The sequence below is a fragment of the Cherax quadricarinatus genome, chromosome 16 (genome assembly GCF_038502225.1).
Source record: "Cherax quadricarinatus isolate ZL_2023a chromosome 16, ASM3850222v1, whole genome shotgun sequence".
Lineage (NCBI taxonomy): Eukaryota > Metazoa > Arthropoda > Malacostraca > Decapoda > Parastacidae > Cherax > Cherax quadricarinatus.
In genome coordinates, this window is record NC_091307.1 from 23,810,522 (window position 1) to 23,828,186 (window position 17,665).

At 40.0% G+C, this 17,665-nt stretch overlaps 1 protein-coding gene across 2 annotated transcripts in view; it reads right to left on the reverse strand.

Moving 5' to 3' along the window:
• Window positions 1-330: 330 nt before the first annotated feature.
• The window catches only part of LOC128688878 (RING-type E3 ubiquitin-protein ligase PPIL2), a 57,571-nt gene continuing 40,236 nt past the window's right edge, over window positions 331-17,665 (reverse strand). Inside the window, exons 9-12 of one of the 2 annotated variants that reach the window (XM_070085479.1) lie at window positions 13,007-13,196; window positions 1,677-1,828; window positions 764-855; window positions 331-355 (exon numbers count right to left, since the gene is read on the reverse strand). In XM_070085479.1, coding sequence (XP_069941580.1) covers window positions 771-855; window positions 1,677-1,828; window positions 13,007-13,196 — 427 coding nt within the window. In that variant the 3' untranslated portion in view covers window positions 331-355; window positions 764-770. Of the gene's footprint in view, window positions 356-673; window positions 856-1,676; window positions 1,829-13,006; window positions 13,197-17,665 lie in introns of those variants that run through there. The other variant, XM_070085478.1, reaches the window with a different exon arrangement.

Here is a 17,665-nt window from a genome sequence, read left to right on the forward strand (position 1 = left end):
ATAACAATCCTTGTGAGAGAGAACATGGTACTGTATACACTGCCTTTCTATATTACCCTGGCACCCTAATCCCTCTACAAAACTTGCCAGGTCAAGCTAACAGTCCAACATGTTTTGATAAATTACTATATGCCATTTAACAAAGAGCATGCTGACTTTTTTCACTTTCAATGCCCTGACATACCTACCGTCTGTCCTCATCTCACAGTTCTACCTTTGATGCAGATTCTATGTTTTATCAGCAGGTGATTTACAGCCTTGAGTCTCAGTTCCTCATTCTGTCCTTGTACTCACATTTGGTGACACACTTGTGCTTTTTCACTCTTGTGCCAGGTCCTCTTCCTTTTATGATGTGCTGAATGACACCAATGAGTTTAGTGCTTTCCATGACTATAGTAATAATCCACTCTCAACAGGTTATGCATGCTACATTTCTAGAATAAAATATCACAATACCTATATACTTTGTCCCAAAAATGTACTGTACCAAAATCAGCATTTTTTTATATACAGTGTATTACACCAAATATTTTAATGATTTTATATCAACAATTTATCATGTTGATAAATAATATGCCAGCATTTTAGGTTTATACGTTCACATAACTTCAGTCAAATGTTGTATCAATAATCAGAAACAACTGATAGTACACCAAGGAATGAAAAATTCATAAGATGTACAAATATTTATTTTTACTACATAACAAGTATTCTCTCATAGAGCTTACCAGTAGTCTTTGCCCAAAATAACACTGATACTGACCTCTATTTCAAAAAATACTAAAATCCTTGAATCCATAGGTAGTGTCCCTCTTCTTCTTCTGCTGACTTGCTCCTACCTGGGCCTCCTCTTTCCTAAAGAAAAAAAAACACTAATGACACACTTGCTAAAACAATTGTTAATATTACTAATACCAGTGGTTAACTAAAAAAAACAAATTAAAGAAATACTAAAGAAATTTTATGAAAAAACTTTAAAAATGTAAAAAAAATTCAAATACGGCAAATATTTTTCTCTACATACTCTATGTTCATCAACACAAGTGACTATTATATTACTTTAAAGAATAAGAATGGATACAAAATATTATGCAACACAGCCTCATGTAAATAATAAATCTTTAATTTATACTAATGCAGAATTCTTCAAGTCATTTATTGCAACTTGCAAAATTTGACTGTCAGAAAGGTAGTGGAGGTAAACTAAATTATTATCAGAAATTAAGAAAATAAACAAAATTCTTTCCTGTAAATGTTAATGCTCAAAGTTCAGTTCTTCAAGTTATTACTGACAATGGTTTCCAACTACAGTAGAAATATACAGATATCTCTTAACTGTGTTTTATATTTCTGTCCAAGTGGTTTCCTCACTTTGTTTTAAAGCTCAACTTTTATCAGGACAATCTTCTTATCCACACAATGTACCCAAGAACTAACTGATAACAATTATATAGGGAAAAACCAATTCTTAACCTTTAAACTGTCCAAACGTAGATCTACGTTTTCACGTGTAGTGCTCCAACCTTGATTTTCTCCATAAGAAAGCATGTTAAAAAAGTGTAGATCGACGTTTGGAGCACTAGGCGAGTGAACTTATATCTAAGTTTGGACAGTTTAAGGGTTAAACACACAAAATGCATTCATATAATTTCTCACATTCTGAAGATAGTACTTACGACACGGATGCGACAGATAGATCTAAGAATTTTCCTACTCCAGAGCGAAAAACTTTTAGATGATCATCTTTAGGCTTTGAACGTTTTCGATTTTTCAGCTCATCATCTTCAACTTTTCGTTTTTCAAGTTCCAGTCTTCTTTCTTCTGCAAGCTATGGGACAAACTCAAAATTAACTCTTATACTATATATTACTTAAAAATTTTAACTACAGAATGTGAAGAGTATAACTTTTATAGTTCAATGCCTGACTTTCATTTACAAAGTTTACTATCATGAAGAAACACAATATATAATAAATAATTATTGCTTATTTATTATTTTGAAAGTGGTAGGTATTACCTTAAGCAACATCACTACTTTGGATCAAGAGCCTCTTAACCTCAAAAGCCCCCCTTTGAAGGAAATAAATTATAAAACCCAGTAAAACTGAATCATCTATTCTAAGTGGCATGTCTGACTTGGTGCCCCTTATGACATTTATCTTCTTTTAGTCATGAACAAGATATTTGGTGCACTTTTATCAAAGCTATAAGGATATAACCACAGGATACCATCACTGTCTACTTAAACTGTAGCATTATCCTCAAGCCTGCTGCATTGTTAAGATGAAACACATAAATATGTTAAACATAAGGTGCCCAACTCCATAAATTCAGGCCTCTCAGGGTTAGCAGTTATGCATATTACGTAGATTTCTGAATGACCTATAGAGCATACTTTGATAAAATTTACTGTATAGGTATAGAAAATATTACAAATTTAACTAGATCACAATCTGATGAAACTGACAGTAGACATATAAAACATACTACAAATTAAAAATAGTAGAACATTTACCATACCCCAAAATACAGTACAGTACTATAGTTCTCCTCTTCCATATACACCTACCATCCGACATACGACCTGCTCGACATACGTCCACTCGACTTACGGCTGTGCATCTGGCAGCTGGGCTGGGCCGGCTGATGCACATCGCTGTACAATATTTGACAATACTCGCGGCGGCAATGCGTCATGCAGGCAACATCAGTTTGAGTAACCCTGCCCTATCAGCAGCATCATACTGTATTAACTGTACTAACCATGGCCCCTAAGATGAAGTCTGAATCTTGCACTGGAGATTGTGGCAAGAAAGGCTCTTACTCTCGAACTCTCCATTTGTTTTCACTGTTGCACATAAACCTGTCTGTATCTGTCTGCCTGTATATCTGTGTCTGTCTGTGTGGAGAAATTTTCTCCAGGAGGGGGGTATCAGCCCCCTTCAGCCCCTTCAGCCCCTTTCAGCCCTGAGGGGCCCAGACCTCTCAGAAGGGGCAAGTGTCTTGTTTACTGCTACAGTGAGTAATTGATCACAGATGCCGTACGAGTATGCGACCTGTGGTCAACCGACCATTGCTCCTTGCAGTCCAGTGCTGCAGAGTGTATTTTAATAAGAGACAGTACATCTCTTACTTTAGCAGGACAATTAAGAAAAATCCTGCTCCCACTTCGTTACCATAGTAAAGATAGTGGACATTGTTGTCTATGCATAAGACAGCAAGAATCAAACATTCTGCTTTGCTTCATCGAGGAAGTGGCAAGGAAGCAAAAGTACTAGGTCAGCTTTTTTTTTGTGCTGGGGGCAGTGACGGCATGAGGCGCTGTGGCGTCTTCAGATTACTTTTGACTCTACTGAGAGTGACACTGACGCCAGGATAACCAGCAAAGAACACTGATCTGTGCGTTAGTGTGAACAAAGTGTCTCATAAAACACAATAAACACTTAAGAGAAGTGTGATCAGCTTCTTCAGTGATAACATTGTGAACAATAGACAAAAATCGTGTGGAACATAGTGTACCAGTGTGCGTTTCCTAGACAATGGAAGACGTGGACATCCAAGGACACTTCAGCTTCTATCAAGTCACCGATATCTGTCGAAGGTGTGAAGAACACCATAGCTCACGTTACAAGAGCAAGGTAGGTTACGAATTTCTTGTAGTACGGGGGACTGCGCAGTTCTTGAGTCGCAAGGATTTTGTAATCAACCTATAGTCGGCAGTAAGGTGTGGACTTTTGAGTCCAAACAAGTACGTAAATTATCAGCCATCAGTGAATGAAATATACTGACATAACACCCCCTAGGGGTAATTTATAATCTTACAAATTATATTTCTTGACAGCCCGTTGTGAGATGGTTTCGACAGCTTCTAGACCTCGTCTGCAGGGGCGGCTGTGCAGGCGATGAGTTGTCCTTAAGTTTTCACTGTTTAAACTTAGCTGGTAATGCCATTTCTCAACAGTCTGTGTCTCTGTGTGTCTGTTTATCTGTCTGTCTACCTGTGTGTGTGTCTTTCTGTCTACCTGTGTGTCTGTCTGTCTACCTGTGTGTCTGTCTTTCTACCTATGTGTCTGTCTTTCTGTCTACTTGTGTGTCTGTCTTTATGTCTACCTGTGTGTGTGTCTGTCTACTTGTGTGTCTGTCTTTATGTCTGCTTATCTGTCTCAGAGCCACTCATTAAGAGTGTAATTTGTCTTGAAGATGCCATATTAACCCCTTCAGGGTCCAAGACCAAAATCTGAAGTGGTGCTCCAGTGTCCAAGAAATTTTGAAAAAAAAAAAAAAAAAAAAAAATTTTTTCTTACAGAATTAAAGAGCATATTTTTGTGAAGGTAATAAGACAAAAAAAATATTCTGACCAGTACTTACCGAGATACAGTGCCGAGAAGTTTGTCCAAAATGACCTGGTGGCAGCACCATCGACAATTTCCACATACGCGCATTACTTTATTTAGCAGTTTTTGTAGTTTTTTCTTCTCTTTTCCAATTTTTTTCTTTTCCTACTAACATTTGGGGCCTGAGAGACCAATACTGTATATAATGTATATATATAAACTCACTGTATTGAACACAATAACCGCACTAAAGTTATTATCATATTATTGTTTACCACTGTTGTTTATTACAATAAACATGCACAAATCTTGTATAATACTAATGTTCTATCATATATTTACATATTTACAATCACTGGACATGGTTTTAGAACTGCTGGAGCTTGTGAAACTCCTTGAAACAAGGCACCATGCACAGAGGCACCTTACATTCCTCACACATAAACCGAGTGTCTTTGCATCTTTGTTGCCGTCGTTTTGTTTGTGCACAGACGATGCATCTCTTCTGAGCAAATTTCTTGAGTTGAAGGAAGCTGTATTATGAAATGATCACCTTCCCTCCTCAAACGCTTGGGTATATCCTGAGGAGTTCGAGGACCTTGTTGTATAGCAGGTGTTCTTACCTGGTACTTCATTATGAGCTGTCTAACAACAGACAAACAAAATTCACCATACGGTGGTCTGTTGCCAGTCTTCATTTGGTACATATATGCATTGAGCATTGAAATGTCCATGAGATGGAAGAAAAGTTTCATGTACCACTTGTAACTTTTACGAACACAATCAACAAAGCCAATCTGCATGTCACATTTGTCAACCAAGCGCATGATTTGTGTATAATCAATCACACTCACTGGTTTTTGAATACATTCATTAGTCACTCGATCAACTTTGCCACTGTCTTGCATTTCATTACGGTGAATGGTTGTCAACAATGTGACATCTCGTTTGTCATGCCACCGTAATGCCATGGTGTCATTGGCAGTAAACACCTGCACGTCATCACCACGAGCACCTGCGTTGAGCCTGGGCATATGTTTACGATTAGAACGCACTGTGCCACACACATCTGTCTTGTTCACTCACAAGAAATCACTGAGTAATAAGCTTGTGTACCAGTTATCGGTATATAATGTATGCCCCTTACCAAGATAAGGTGCCATCATGCTTCTCACTACGTCGCCTGAGATACCCAATAACATCTTGGTATCTTTCAATGTTTTACTTCCCGTGTATACAACAATATCCAATACCAGGCCACTGTCACAGTCACAGAGTACAAACAGTTTTATACCAAAGCGTTTCCTCTTGCTCGGTATATACTGCTTGAATGACAGCCTACCTTTGAACAAAATCAAAGACTCGTCAATTACAAGATTCTTGAATGGATAAAAGTATATGCTGAACTTTTGTTTGAGATATATAAAAACATTTCTAATCTTGTATAACCTGTCACTTCTGTCAGGCCTGGTTTTGTCAGAGAAGTGCAACATACGTAACAGTAAGATAAACCTGTTCACTGGGATGATTTCACTGAAGACCGGGGTAGAAATTAGCCGATCTGTGGACCAGTATGCTTTTATATCGTGCTTATAGACGTGAGGCATAAGCATTATTGTTGCAAAAAGCAAATACATTTCTGCAACAGTCATCTCTTTCCACCAGTGTAGTCTTGACTGTGGTGATATGATCGTATTTGCCATGGTGTACTCAAAATACTTATTACTTTCCCTGACAATAGTTTCCATCAATGGCTGGTCAAAGAATAATTCAAAGAATTCCAGCTCATTTGCAGTGTTTCCAAGGGGACAAGTTGGTAGAATTCCACTTTCATAGTCATCAAAGCGGTGGGGCTTGGGAACAAAATTGGGATTTTGCTGCCAATCCCAGATACGGTTTGCTGGTGGATACTGACATCAGAGGCTGGTTGTGCGGGTAGTTGTGGTTTTTTTTTTTTTTTTTTTTTGTGGTGGGCTGGTGGCTGACGCTCCGCTTTGTCCTTGAACTGAGGAGTCAGCAGCGTGGGTCCCAGCCTGGACTGGTGAGTCACGCATGGCCGTGGCACTACCATCACCACTACCACCATCTACTGATGCCTGTGGTCTATCCATGCCAAGTGTAGCCACATCATCCTCACTATCACTATCTATACCTGGTGTAGGGCCACGGGATGTACTCCGGGATGTACTCCATCCCCTGGGCATGGCATAAGGTACACTACCCGAGTGCATGCGGTGGCGTACATACCGACGCTTCACTGGTGAATATTATTCCTCACTATCACTACTCAAATGATCGTCAAGAGCAATAAAATCACAATCCACGTCACTATCATCATCACTACTGAAGTCAGAGGCCTGGCCACGCGAAAATAATAGTTTTCTCTTGCGTTGAGGTACAACCGACCGTGACTGACGAGTGCCCACACCAGAGGTAGAAGGATGAGGATAGTCAGGGTTTTCTGCACTATTATCAATATCCTGGTCATTCCTTTCGGCCATTAACTGATCAAAGCCAAAGAATTCGTCTTCATTTCCACTTCCATCACTGTCAGAACTATCAGATAGGAACAGGAAAGTCCCAATTTTCCTTGGAGTGAGAGCTGCCTTGCGACGAGGCATGGTGAACAAGAGTAGCTGAGCCGGCGTTCCCACAATGCTATGCGGGCGCCTAGATTTTTTGTTTATGGCGCACACCCACCACGCAGACCCGTTCTCTCACATGTAGGCCTTTGAGCGTTTTCGAGCTAAATTTGACGGCGCTAGAATTTTGGCGTAGATCTACGGTTTGGACACTCAACATGAAGCCGTAGATCTACGGGACGGACTCTGAAAGGGTTAATAATGATAATAGCACAATAATAATCACTGAGGCGCATTAAATGTGTATAAAACGTTAATATAGACATTTTGCTTAATCCATCTATGATTTTTTTTTCAAAATTATATAATAAACATGCTACATAACACTTTTTTTTTTTTTAAAGTCGGCTGTCTCCCACCGAGGCAGGGTGACCCAAAAAGAAAGAAAATCCCCAAAAAGAAAATACTTTCATCATTCAACACTTTCACCTCACATAACATATTAACATATAAATTAACAAATATGAGAAGTTTTTCTGGTCGGCTTGACAGAGTGAACAAAAACCATTTGTGTCCGGGCTGGTAACAACAAAGAAGTAAATTATGGTAAAAAGAATTAAATAATGATTGTACATTACATTACAGTATTATGTAGGTAGTTTATATAGGAAAGGTTTGACATTATGCCCTACCCAGTATATCGGCAATTTTCAAAGGTTCGACTTACGTCCATTTTCACTTACGACCGCTTGGTCGGAACCAAGCTTGGTCGTAAGTTGGATGGTACCTGTACTGTATACAGTATTATTTATACATTTATAAGATATACTATACAATGCCGCTATAATGCCATTCGTGAAAGTCAAGAAATCCATCCATACTAACATCTTTCATTAAGAAAAAACAACTATAAAAACTAAATGGTTATAATTGTGACCACAATTTTTAAAGGGGTGGACTGGTAAGCCAGCAGAAGACCTCAGTCTGATGACCAAAACCTCCAACAGCGGGTCATCATCTGACTAAGACCAGCGTCAGGAAACACTTGTCCTGTTTCCTGACAAACCTTACCTAACCTAGAAGGCTTTAGAGTTGGTAGGGGATGTGTAGATCAAGTGTTTACATTGAAGCATATATGTGAACAGTATTTAGATAAAGGTAGGGAAGTTTTAATTGATTTTATGGATTTAGAAAAGGCATATGATAGAGTGGATAGGGGAACAATGTGGCAGATGTTGCAAGTGTATAGAATAGGTATTAAGTTATTAAATGCTGTAAAGAGTTTTTATGAGGATAGTGAGGCTCAGGTTAGGGTGTGTCGGAGAGAGGGAGACTACTTCCCAGTAAAAGTAGGTCTTAGACAGGGATGTGTAATGTCACCAAGGTTGTTTAATATATTTATAGATGGGGTTGTGAAGGAGGTAAATGCTAGGGTGTTGGGGAGACGGGTGGGATTAAATTATGGGGAATCAAGTACAAAATGGGAGTTGACACTGTTACTTTTTACTAATGATACTGTGCTTATGGGAGATTCTAAAGGAAAGTTGCAAAGGTTAGTGGACGAGTTTGGGAGGGTGTGTATAGGTAGAAAGCTGAAAGTGAACTTAGAAAAGAGTAAGGTGATGAGGGTATCAAACGATTTAGATAAAGAAAAATTGGATATCACATTGAAGAGAGGGAGTATGGAAGAAGTGAATGTTTTCAGATATTTGGGAGTTGACATGTCAGCACATGGGTTTATGAGGGATGAGGTTAACCATAGAATTGATGAAGGAAAAAAGGCGAGTGGTGTGTTGCGGTATATGAGGAGACAAAAAATGTTATCTATGAAGGCAAAGAAGGGAATGTATGAAAGCATAGTAGTACCAACACTCTTATATGGGTGTGAAGCTTAGGTTGTAAATGCTGCAGTAAGAAGGCAATTGGAGGCAGTGGAGATGTCCTGTCTAAGGGCAATGTGTGGTGTAAATATTATGCGGAGAATTGGGAGTGTGGAAATTAGGAGAAGGTGCAGAGGTAATACAAGTATGTATTAGTCAGAGGGCTGAAGAGGAGTTATTGAGGTGGTTTGGTCATTTAGAGAGAATGGATCAAAGTAGAATGACATGGAGAGCATACAAATCTGTAGGGAAGCAAAGCAGGGTAGGGTTCATTCTCGAAAAGGTTGGTGGGACAGGGTAAAGGAGGTTTTGTGGGCGAGAGGCTTGGACTTCCAGCAAGTGTGCATGAGCGTGTTAGGTAGGAGTGAATGGAGACGAATGGTTTTTGGGACCTGATGACCTGTTCGAGTGTGAGCAGGGTAACATTTAGTGAAGGGATTCAGGGAAACCGGTTATATTTATATAGCCGGACATGGGAAGTACAATGCCTGCACTTTAAAGGAGGGGTTTCTGATATTGGCAGTTTGGAGGGATATGTTGTATATCTTTATATGTACAATGGAACCTCTACTTGCGAGCGTGTCCACGTGCGAGTTTTTCGAAATACAAGCAATCGATGGGCCGATTTTTTGCTTCCATACGCGAGCAAAATTTCCACAAGCGAGTAGACCTCCTTAACACTGGTGAGGGGCTTTTGCTCTTGATCTCGGGAATTGTATCTCATTTGTTCGTTGGAGTATCTTATTGAAACTTGGGCAATGTATGATGGAAAGATGCTTCTTAACGTACACCAAAAATGAAAGAAATCTAAGCATAAATAATGGAGTTCAGTTCTCAGCAATTAGCCATCCCTTAGTGGTAATTTCGAATGGTTTTTATGGTTGTATTCTCGTTTTTTTGGTCTCATTTGATAGAATGGAAGATAAATTACAGAAATAGATATGATTTTGATTGCTTTCACGACGAAAAGTACCTTGAAATTGAGCTCAACCTAGCAGAAATGGTCCATTGCTCGGCTGTTTCAGAGTAAACAATGTCCATTCCTATATGCAGTCATGAATGGGCTGACATTATTTATACAATTATTGCAATAAGGAATAACAGTAAATCTTATATTTTTTGTGTGAATAAAAATTACAAATTATGTATGTTAATAATAACAATAATAATAAAAATAAAATGTTCTGCATGGGGAAGTGAAACAGAATTCTTCCTCCATAAGCCATGCGTGTTGTAAGAGGCGACTATAATGCCGGGAGCAAGCGGCTAGTAACCCCTTCTCCCGTATAAATTACTAAATTTAAAAAGAGAAACTTTGGTTTTTCTTTTTGAGCCACCCCACCTCGGTGGGATATGGCCGGTGTGTTGAAAGAAGAAGAAAGAATAATAATATGTATAATAATAATACGTATAATAATAATACTATAATAATATAATACAATAATAATAATAATATATGTATAATAATAATACAGACATAATAATAATGTACTACATATAATAATTATAATAATAGACGGCTTCAAAAGGCCGTCACTAGACAGCAGTGTTTACCACAACAAAGAGGGAGTGGTTGTGGCCGCCTCCACCTGTTACTTAATGAGATATTTTATTCATTCTAGAGTATATATCATGTTTCTATGTTATTTATATTGTTTATTATGTCATATTAGATGAAGTGAGAGAGATAAATAAGCCATAGAGCTGATATTAGTGAAATTATTGAAGTATAGAATTCTACTGGAACGGATTAATTGCATTTCAATTAATTTAAATGAGGAAAATTGACTGCAAACGAGCAAATCCAGTTGCGAGCAAGGTCACTGAATGGATTAAACTCGCAAGTAGAGGTTCCACTGTTTATTCTACTAAACTGTTGTGTTCTGGGCACCTCTGCAAAAATAGTGATTATGTATGAGTGAGGTGAAAGTGTTGAATGATGATGAAAGTATTCTCTTTTTGGGGATTTTCTTTCTTTTTTGGGTCACCCTGCCTCTGTGGGAGATGGCCGACTTGTTGAAATAAATAAATAAATAAATAAATAAATAAATAAATAAATAAATATTTTTTTTATTTTATTATTATCACACTGACCGATTCCCACCAAGGCAGGGTGGCCCGAAAAAGAAAAACTTTCACCATCATTCACTCCATCACTGTCTTGCCAGAAGGGTGCTTTACACTACAGTTTTTAAACTGCAACATTAACACCCCTCCTTCAGAGTGCAGGCACTGTACTTCCCATCTCCAGGACTCAAGTCCGGCCTGCCGGTTTCCCTGAACCCCTTCATAAATGTTACTTTGCTCACACTCCAACAGCACGTCAAGTATTAAAAACCATTTGTCTCCATTCACTCCTATCAAACACGCTCACGCATGCCTGCTGGAAGTCCAAGCCCCTCGCACATAAAACCTCCTTTACCCCCTCCCTCCAACCTTTCCTAGGCCGACCCCTACCCCACCTTCCTTCCACTACAGACTGATACACTCTTGAAGTCACTCTGTTTCACTCCATTCTCTCTATATGTCCGAACCACCTCAACAACCCTTCCTCAGCCCTCTGGACAACAGTTTTGGTAATCCCGCACCTCCTCCTAACTTCCAAACTACGAATTCTCTGCATTATATTCACACCACACATTGCCCTCAGACATGACATCTCCACTGCCTCCAGCCTTCTCCTCATTGCAATTCATCACCCATGCTTCACACCCATATAAGAGCATTGGTAAAACTATACTCTCATACATTCCCCTCTTTGCCTCCAAGGACAAAGTTCTTTGTCTCCACAGACTCCTAAGTGCACCACTCACCCTTTTCCCCTCATCAATTCTATGATTCACCTCATCTTTCATAGACCCATCCGCTGACACGTCCACTCCCAAATATCTGAATACATTCACCTCCTCCATACTCTCTCCCTCCAATCTGATATCCAATCTTTTATCACCTAATCTTTTTGTTATCCTCATAACCTTACTCTTTCCTGTATTCACTTTTAATTTTCTTCTTTTGCACACCCTACCAAATTCATCCACCAATCTCTGCAACTTCTCTTCAGAATCTCCCAAGAGCACAGTGTCATCAGCAAAGAGCAACTGTGACAACTCCCACTTTATGTGTGATTCTTTATCTTTTAACTCCACGCCTTTTGCCAAGACCCTCGCATTTACTTCTCTTACAACCCCATCTATAAATATATTAAACAACCATGGTGACATCACACATCCTTGTCTAAGGCCTACTTTTACTGGGAAATAAGTTCCCTCTTTCCTACATACTCTAACTTGAGCCTCACTATCCTCGTAAAAACTCTTCACTGCTTTCAGTAACCTACCTCCTACACAATACACCTGCAACAACTGCCAAATTGCCCCCCTATCCACCCTGTCATATGCCTTTTCCAAATCCATAAATGCCACAGAAACCTCTTTAGCCTTATCTAAATACTGTTCACTTATATGTTTCACTGTAAACACCTGGTCCACACACCCCCTACCTTTCCTAAAGCCTCCTTGTTCATCTGCTATCCTATTCTCCGTCTTACTCTTAATTCTTTCAATAATAACTCTACCATACACTTTACCAGGTATACTCAACAGACTTATCCCCCTATAATTTTTGCACTCTCTTTTGTCCCCTTTGCCTTTATACAAAGGAACTATGCATGCTCTCTGCCAATCCCTAGGTACCTTACCCTCTTCCATACATTTATTAAATAATTGCACCAACCACTCCAAAACTATATCCCCACCTGCTTTTAACATTTCTATCTTTATCCCATCAATCCCGGCTGCCTTACCCCCTTTCATTTTACCTACTGCCTCACGAACTTCCCCCACACTCACAACTGGCTCTTCCTCACTCCTACAAGATGTTATAATAATAATAATAATAATAATTTTTCAACAAACTGGCCATATCCCACCAAGGCAGAGTGACCTAAACAAAAAAAAAATTTCTTTTTAGATTTAGTAATTTATACAGGAGACAAGGTTACCAGCCCCTCGCTCCCAGCATTTTAGTCGCCTCTTATGACATGCATGGCTTATGGAGGACGAATTCTGTTCCACTCCCCCATGAAGAATAATAATAATAAAAAATTGCCACCAAGAAAACCTAAACATTTTGCTTTCCATACAGGGATATTTTATTTAAAATATAAAAATTCCTACAGTTCCACATTAATGATTTTGTTTAGTAAACCAACCTGCTCATCAGCTTCCTTGAATGGATCCACAAAAATTGAAGCCTCTTCAATTATGATATCTTCGATAGGAGTATCCTTATTGTCAGTTTCAATGGCTTCCATGGCAGAGAGTGTTGCTAAGCCTCCTACAACACGTCCAAATATCGTGTGCTTGCCATCAAGGTGAGTGCACGAACGATATGTAATAAAACTGAAGAAACATAGGTGCATTTATATTTTTGCTTATGTGCAATAGCTTTTTTTTTTTTAACTCAACAGCCATCTCCTGCCAAGGCAGGGTGGTCTAAAAAGAAAAATACATTCACCAGCATTTCTCAATTGCCATCTTTCAAGAAGTGTGCTGACATTACAATCAGATTATCCTCTGACTGCAACATCCTCATCCCTCCTTCACAGTGCAGGCACTGCTCTTCCCACCTCCAGGACTCAAGTCCAGCTAACTGGTTTGCATTACTATATACCATTACAATAATCACATTTACACAAAACTCTGTTATCTGATATTCTTCCAAATCTGGAAAATAATTTTATTTTTGGAACAAAAAATCTTTTTATATTAAAGCAAATATCTTATACTGCTGCTGTTATTCATATAATAGTTTGGCTGTAGTCTTGTCCATGCATTACACACAAGACTGCCAATGTTACAGCCTGCCTTTCTGAAACTTTTCTTGTGAATTATAACAGTTTCACAATTACATACCCTTGCAATGTAAACTACTCCAAATATTATATAACTTGCAACCAACCAAAATATTTACAAAATTTATCTCCTAAAAGACTCTTCAAACATTTCATGACCATTAGCTCTTCTTAGCAATGTTTTTAAAAATTACACTTTTTAGGTAAACTACTTATTTTGGTGAATATATTTTCTTTTTTATAACATGCACAAATTTATTAACACAAGCTTATTTCACCACATAAGAATTATTTTATGACACTATAGTATACTAACAATTAAAATACAGTGGTACCTTGAATTTCGAACAGCTCCCAACTCGAACAATTATGTAAGTGTATTTTTGTAAGTGCTTTTGTAAGTGTATTTTTGGGGGTCTGAAATGGACTAATCTAATTAACATTATTCCTTATGGGAACAAATTTGTTTGGTAACGGCACTTGAACAGCCTTCTGGAACAAATTTTGGCTGATATTCGTGGTACCACTGTACAAGATATAATACATGTTTTTAAGGAGACAAATAATACATGGATATAAAATACAAAGTTAAAAATAATCCAGTCAACTAACAACATATAAAAGGTATTCATATAAATCTACAAGACATTAAAGTTTTATTAACCCTTTGACTGTCGAAGGGCCCAATCCTGAAGTTGCTCCTGGTGTCGCAAAATATTCGAAAAAAAAAAATTATTTTTTATGAAAATGTTAAGATTATTTTTCTGATTGTTTTAGTCCCAAAAAAAAATTTTTCCCATCAGTACTTACCGAGATATAGAGGCATGAAGTTTGCAGAAAATGAGCCGCGTATGGCAACAGCGGCGACTGCCGCTCACCCGGTAAACTTTGGTTTACTTGTATTTGAAGGTTTGTTGTTTTTTTCACTATTTTATTTTTTTACATAACTTATGTGGCCTGTGAGACCAAAGTAAGGTGCAATGTACATATATACACTCGTTGTATACAACACAATAAGCACACAAACATAATTATCAATATATTGTTTACAAAACTTGTTTACAAAAACAAACAATACAAAAAATTTTTTATTACTAATGTTCTATAATATATATACCAATATACAGTCACTGAACATACTCCTAGAAGTTCTGCAGCTTGTGGAACTCTGTGAAACATGGTGTCATACACAGTGGTGTTTTACACTCTTACACATAAAACATGGTGTCATACACAGTGGTGTTTTACACTCTTACACATAAAACATGGTGTCATACAGTGGTGTTTTACACTCTCACACATAAAACATGGTGTCATACACAGTGGTGTTTTACACTCCTCACACATAAAACATGGTGTCATACACAGTGGTGTTTTACACTCCTCACACATAAAACATGGTGTCATACACAGTGGTGTTTTACACTCCTCACACATAAAACATGGTGTCATACACAGTGGTGTTTTACACTCCTCACACATAAAACATGGTGTCATACACAGTGGTGTTTTACACTCCTCACACATAAAACATGGTGTCATACACAATGGTGTTTTACACTCCTCACACATAAAACATGGTGTCATACACAGTGGTGTTTTACACTCTCACACATAAAACATGGTGTCATACACAATGGTGTTTTACACTCCTCACACATAAAACATGGTGTCATACACAGTGGTGTTTTACACTCTCACACATAAAACATGGTGTCATACACAATGGTGTTTTACACTCCTCACACATAAAACATGGTGTCATACACAGTGGTGTTTTACACTCTCACACATAAAACATGGTGTCATACACAGTGGTGTTTTACACTCTCACACATAAAACATGGTGTCATACACAGTGGTGTTTTACACTCTCACACATAAAACATGGTGTCATACACAGTGGTGTTTTACACTCTCACACATAAAATCAGTGTGTGTGCATTTTTGTTGAATTTTTTTTTTATGTGCAAAGACAAAACACCTCGTCTGAGCAGTTTTCTTCAAAGTATTAGCAGGCAGTTGTGTTATGTAGTTATCCTAGGTAAATGGTCGTGTGTCATCCTTCCTTCCTAATTTCCTTCATTCCTTTCCTTCCTGGAGGCTACCTGGAGGGCATTCCACCTCTCTTCCTACATTCCTTCATCTGTCCTTCATTACTTTTTTCCTTCCTTTCATCTAGTCCTTCCTTCATTCCTGCCTTCCCTTCTTGCTTCTGGTTTCTATAATATATATACACATATATAGTCACTAGATACTTTCATAAAACTGCTATTATCACCCTTCAGCAAGCTTGTCTTGTGTGCGAGTGTGTGGCTTATAATTGTTTTGAGTCAGGAGTGGGCAGCTGTCAAAATGACATATTGTCTCATTAGTCACTGCCCCTACCGCCTGTCAAAACAATGGGGTCGGATGCTGCTTCCCCCTCCATTCTATCTAATTATCTTTCTCCCTCATTCTATCTCTTTCAATCTGTCTCTCTTTCTCTCTCTCTGTCTATCTCTGTCTCACAGGTACACATAAATACAACTATACATAGTGTAAATTACCTAGGATAACCCCAAAAATCCAGACAAAGTGCTATACTCTGCTTGAAGATGTGAGTAAAGGTGATGATGACACAGTCTTGTGGCTCTCTCTGAGACAGAGCTAGACGGATAGACAGGGAGTTTGGCAGACAGACAAATAGACAGACAGACAAATATTGTTCTTCTTCTTCTTCTTCTTCTCCTTCTTCTTCTTCTTCTTCTTCTTCTTCTTCTACTTCTCCTTCTCCTTCCCTTTCTTCTTCTCCTCCTTCCTCTTCTTTTCTTCTTCTCCTTATCCTCCTCCTTCTTCTTCTTCTTCTTCTTCTCGTCCTCCTCCTTCTCCTTCTTCTTCTTCTCCTCCTTCTTCTCCTTCTCCTCCTCCTTTTTCTTCTCTTTCTCCTCCTTGTTCTTCTCATTCTTCCTCTCCTTCTTCTCCTTCTCTTTCTTCTTCTCCTTCTCCTTCTTCTCCTCCTTCTTCCTCTCCTCCTCCTCCTCCTCCTTCTTCTCCTTCTCCTTCTCCTCCTCCTTCCTCCTCCTCCTCCTCCCTCCTCTCCTCCTCCTCCTCCTCCTCCTCCTCCTCCTCCTCCTCCTCCTTCCTCCTCCTCCTCCTCCTCCTCCTCCTCCTCCTCCTCCTCCTCCTCCTCCTCCTCCTCCTCCCTCCTCCTCCTCCTCCTCCTCCTCCTCCTCCTCCTCCTCCTCCTCCTCCTCCTCCTCCTCCTCCTCCTCCTCCTCCTCCTCCTCCTCCTCCTCCTCCTCCTCCTCCTCCTCCTCCTCCTCCCTCCTCCTCCTCCTCCTCCTCCTCCTCCTCCTCCTCCTCCTCCTCCTCCTCCTCCTCCTCCTCCTCCTCCTCCTCCTCCTCCTCCTCCTCCTCCTCCTCCTCCTCCTCCTCCTCCTCCTCCTCCTCCTCCTCCTCCTCCTCCTCCTCCTCCTCCTCCTCCTCCTCCCTCCCTCCTCCTCCTCCTCCTCCTCCTCCTCCTCCTCCTCCTCCTCCTCCTCCTCCTCCTCTCCACCTCCTCCTCTCCTCCTCCTCTCCACCTCCTCCTCCTCCCTCCCTCCTCCTCCTCCTCCTCTCCTCCTCCTCCTCCTCCCTCCCTCCTCCTCCTCCTCCTCCCTCCTCCTCCTCCTCTCACCTCCCTCCTCCTCCTCCTCTCACCACCCTCCTCCTCCTCCTCTCACCACCCTCCTCCTCCTCCTCCTCTCACCACCCTCCTCCTCCTCCTCTCCTCCTCCTCCTCCCCTCCTCCTCCTCCTCCTCCTCCTCCTCCTCCTCCTCCTCCTCCTCCTCCTCCTCCTCCTCCTCCTCCTCCTCCTCCCTCCCTCCTCCTCCCTCCTCCTCCTCCTCCTCCTCCTCCTCCTCCTCCTCCTCCTCCTCCTCCCTCCTCCTCCTCCTCTCACCTCCCTCCTCCTCCTCCTCTCACCTCCCTCCTCCTCCTCCTCCTCTCACCTCCCTCCTCCTCCTCCTCCTCCTCTCACCTCCCTCCTCCTCCTC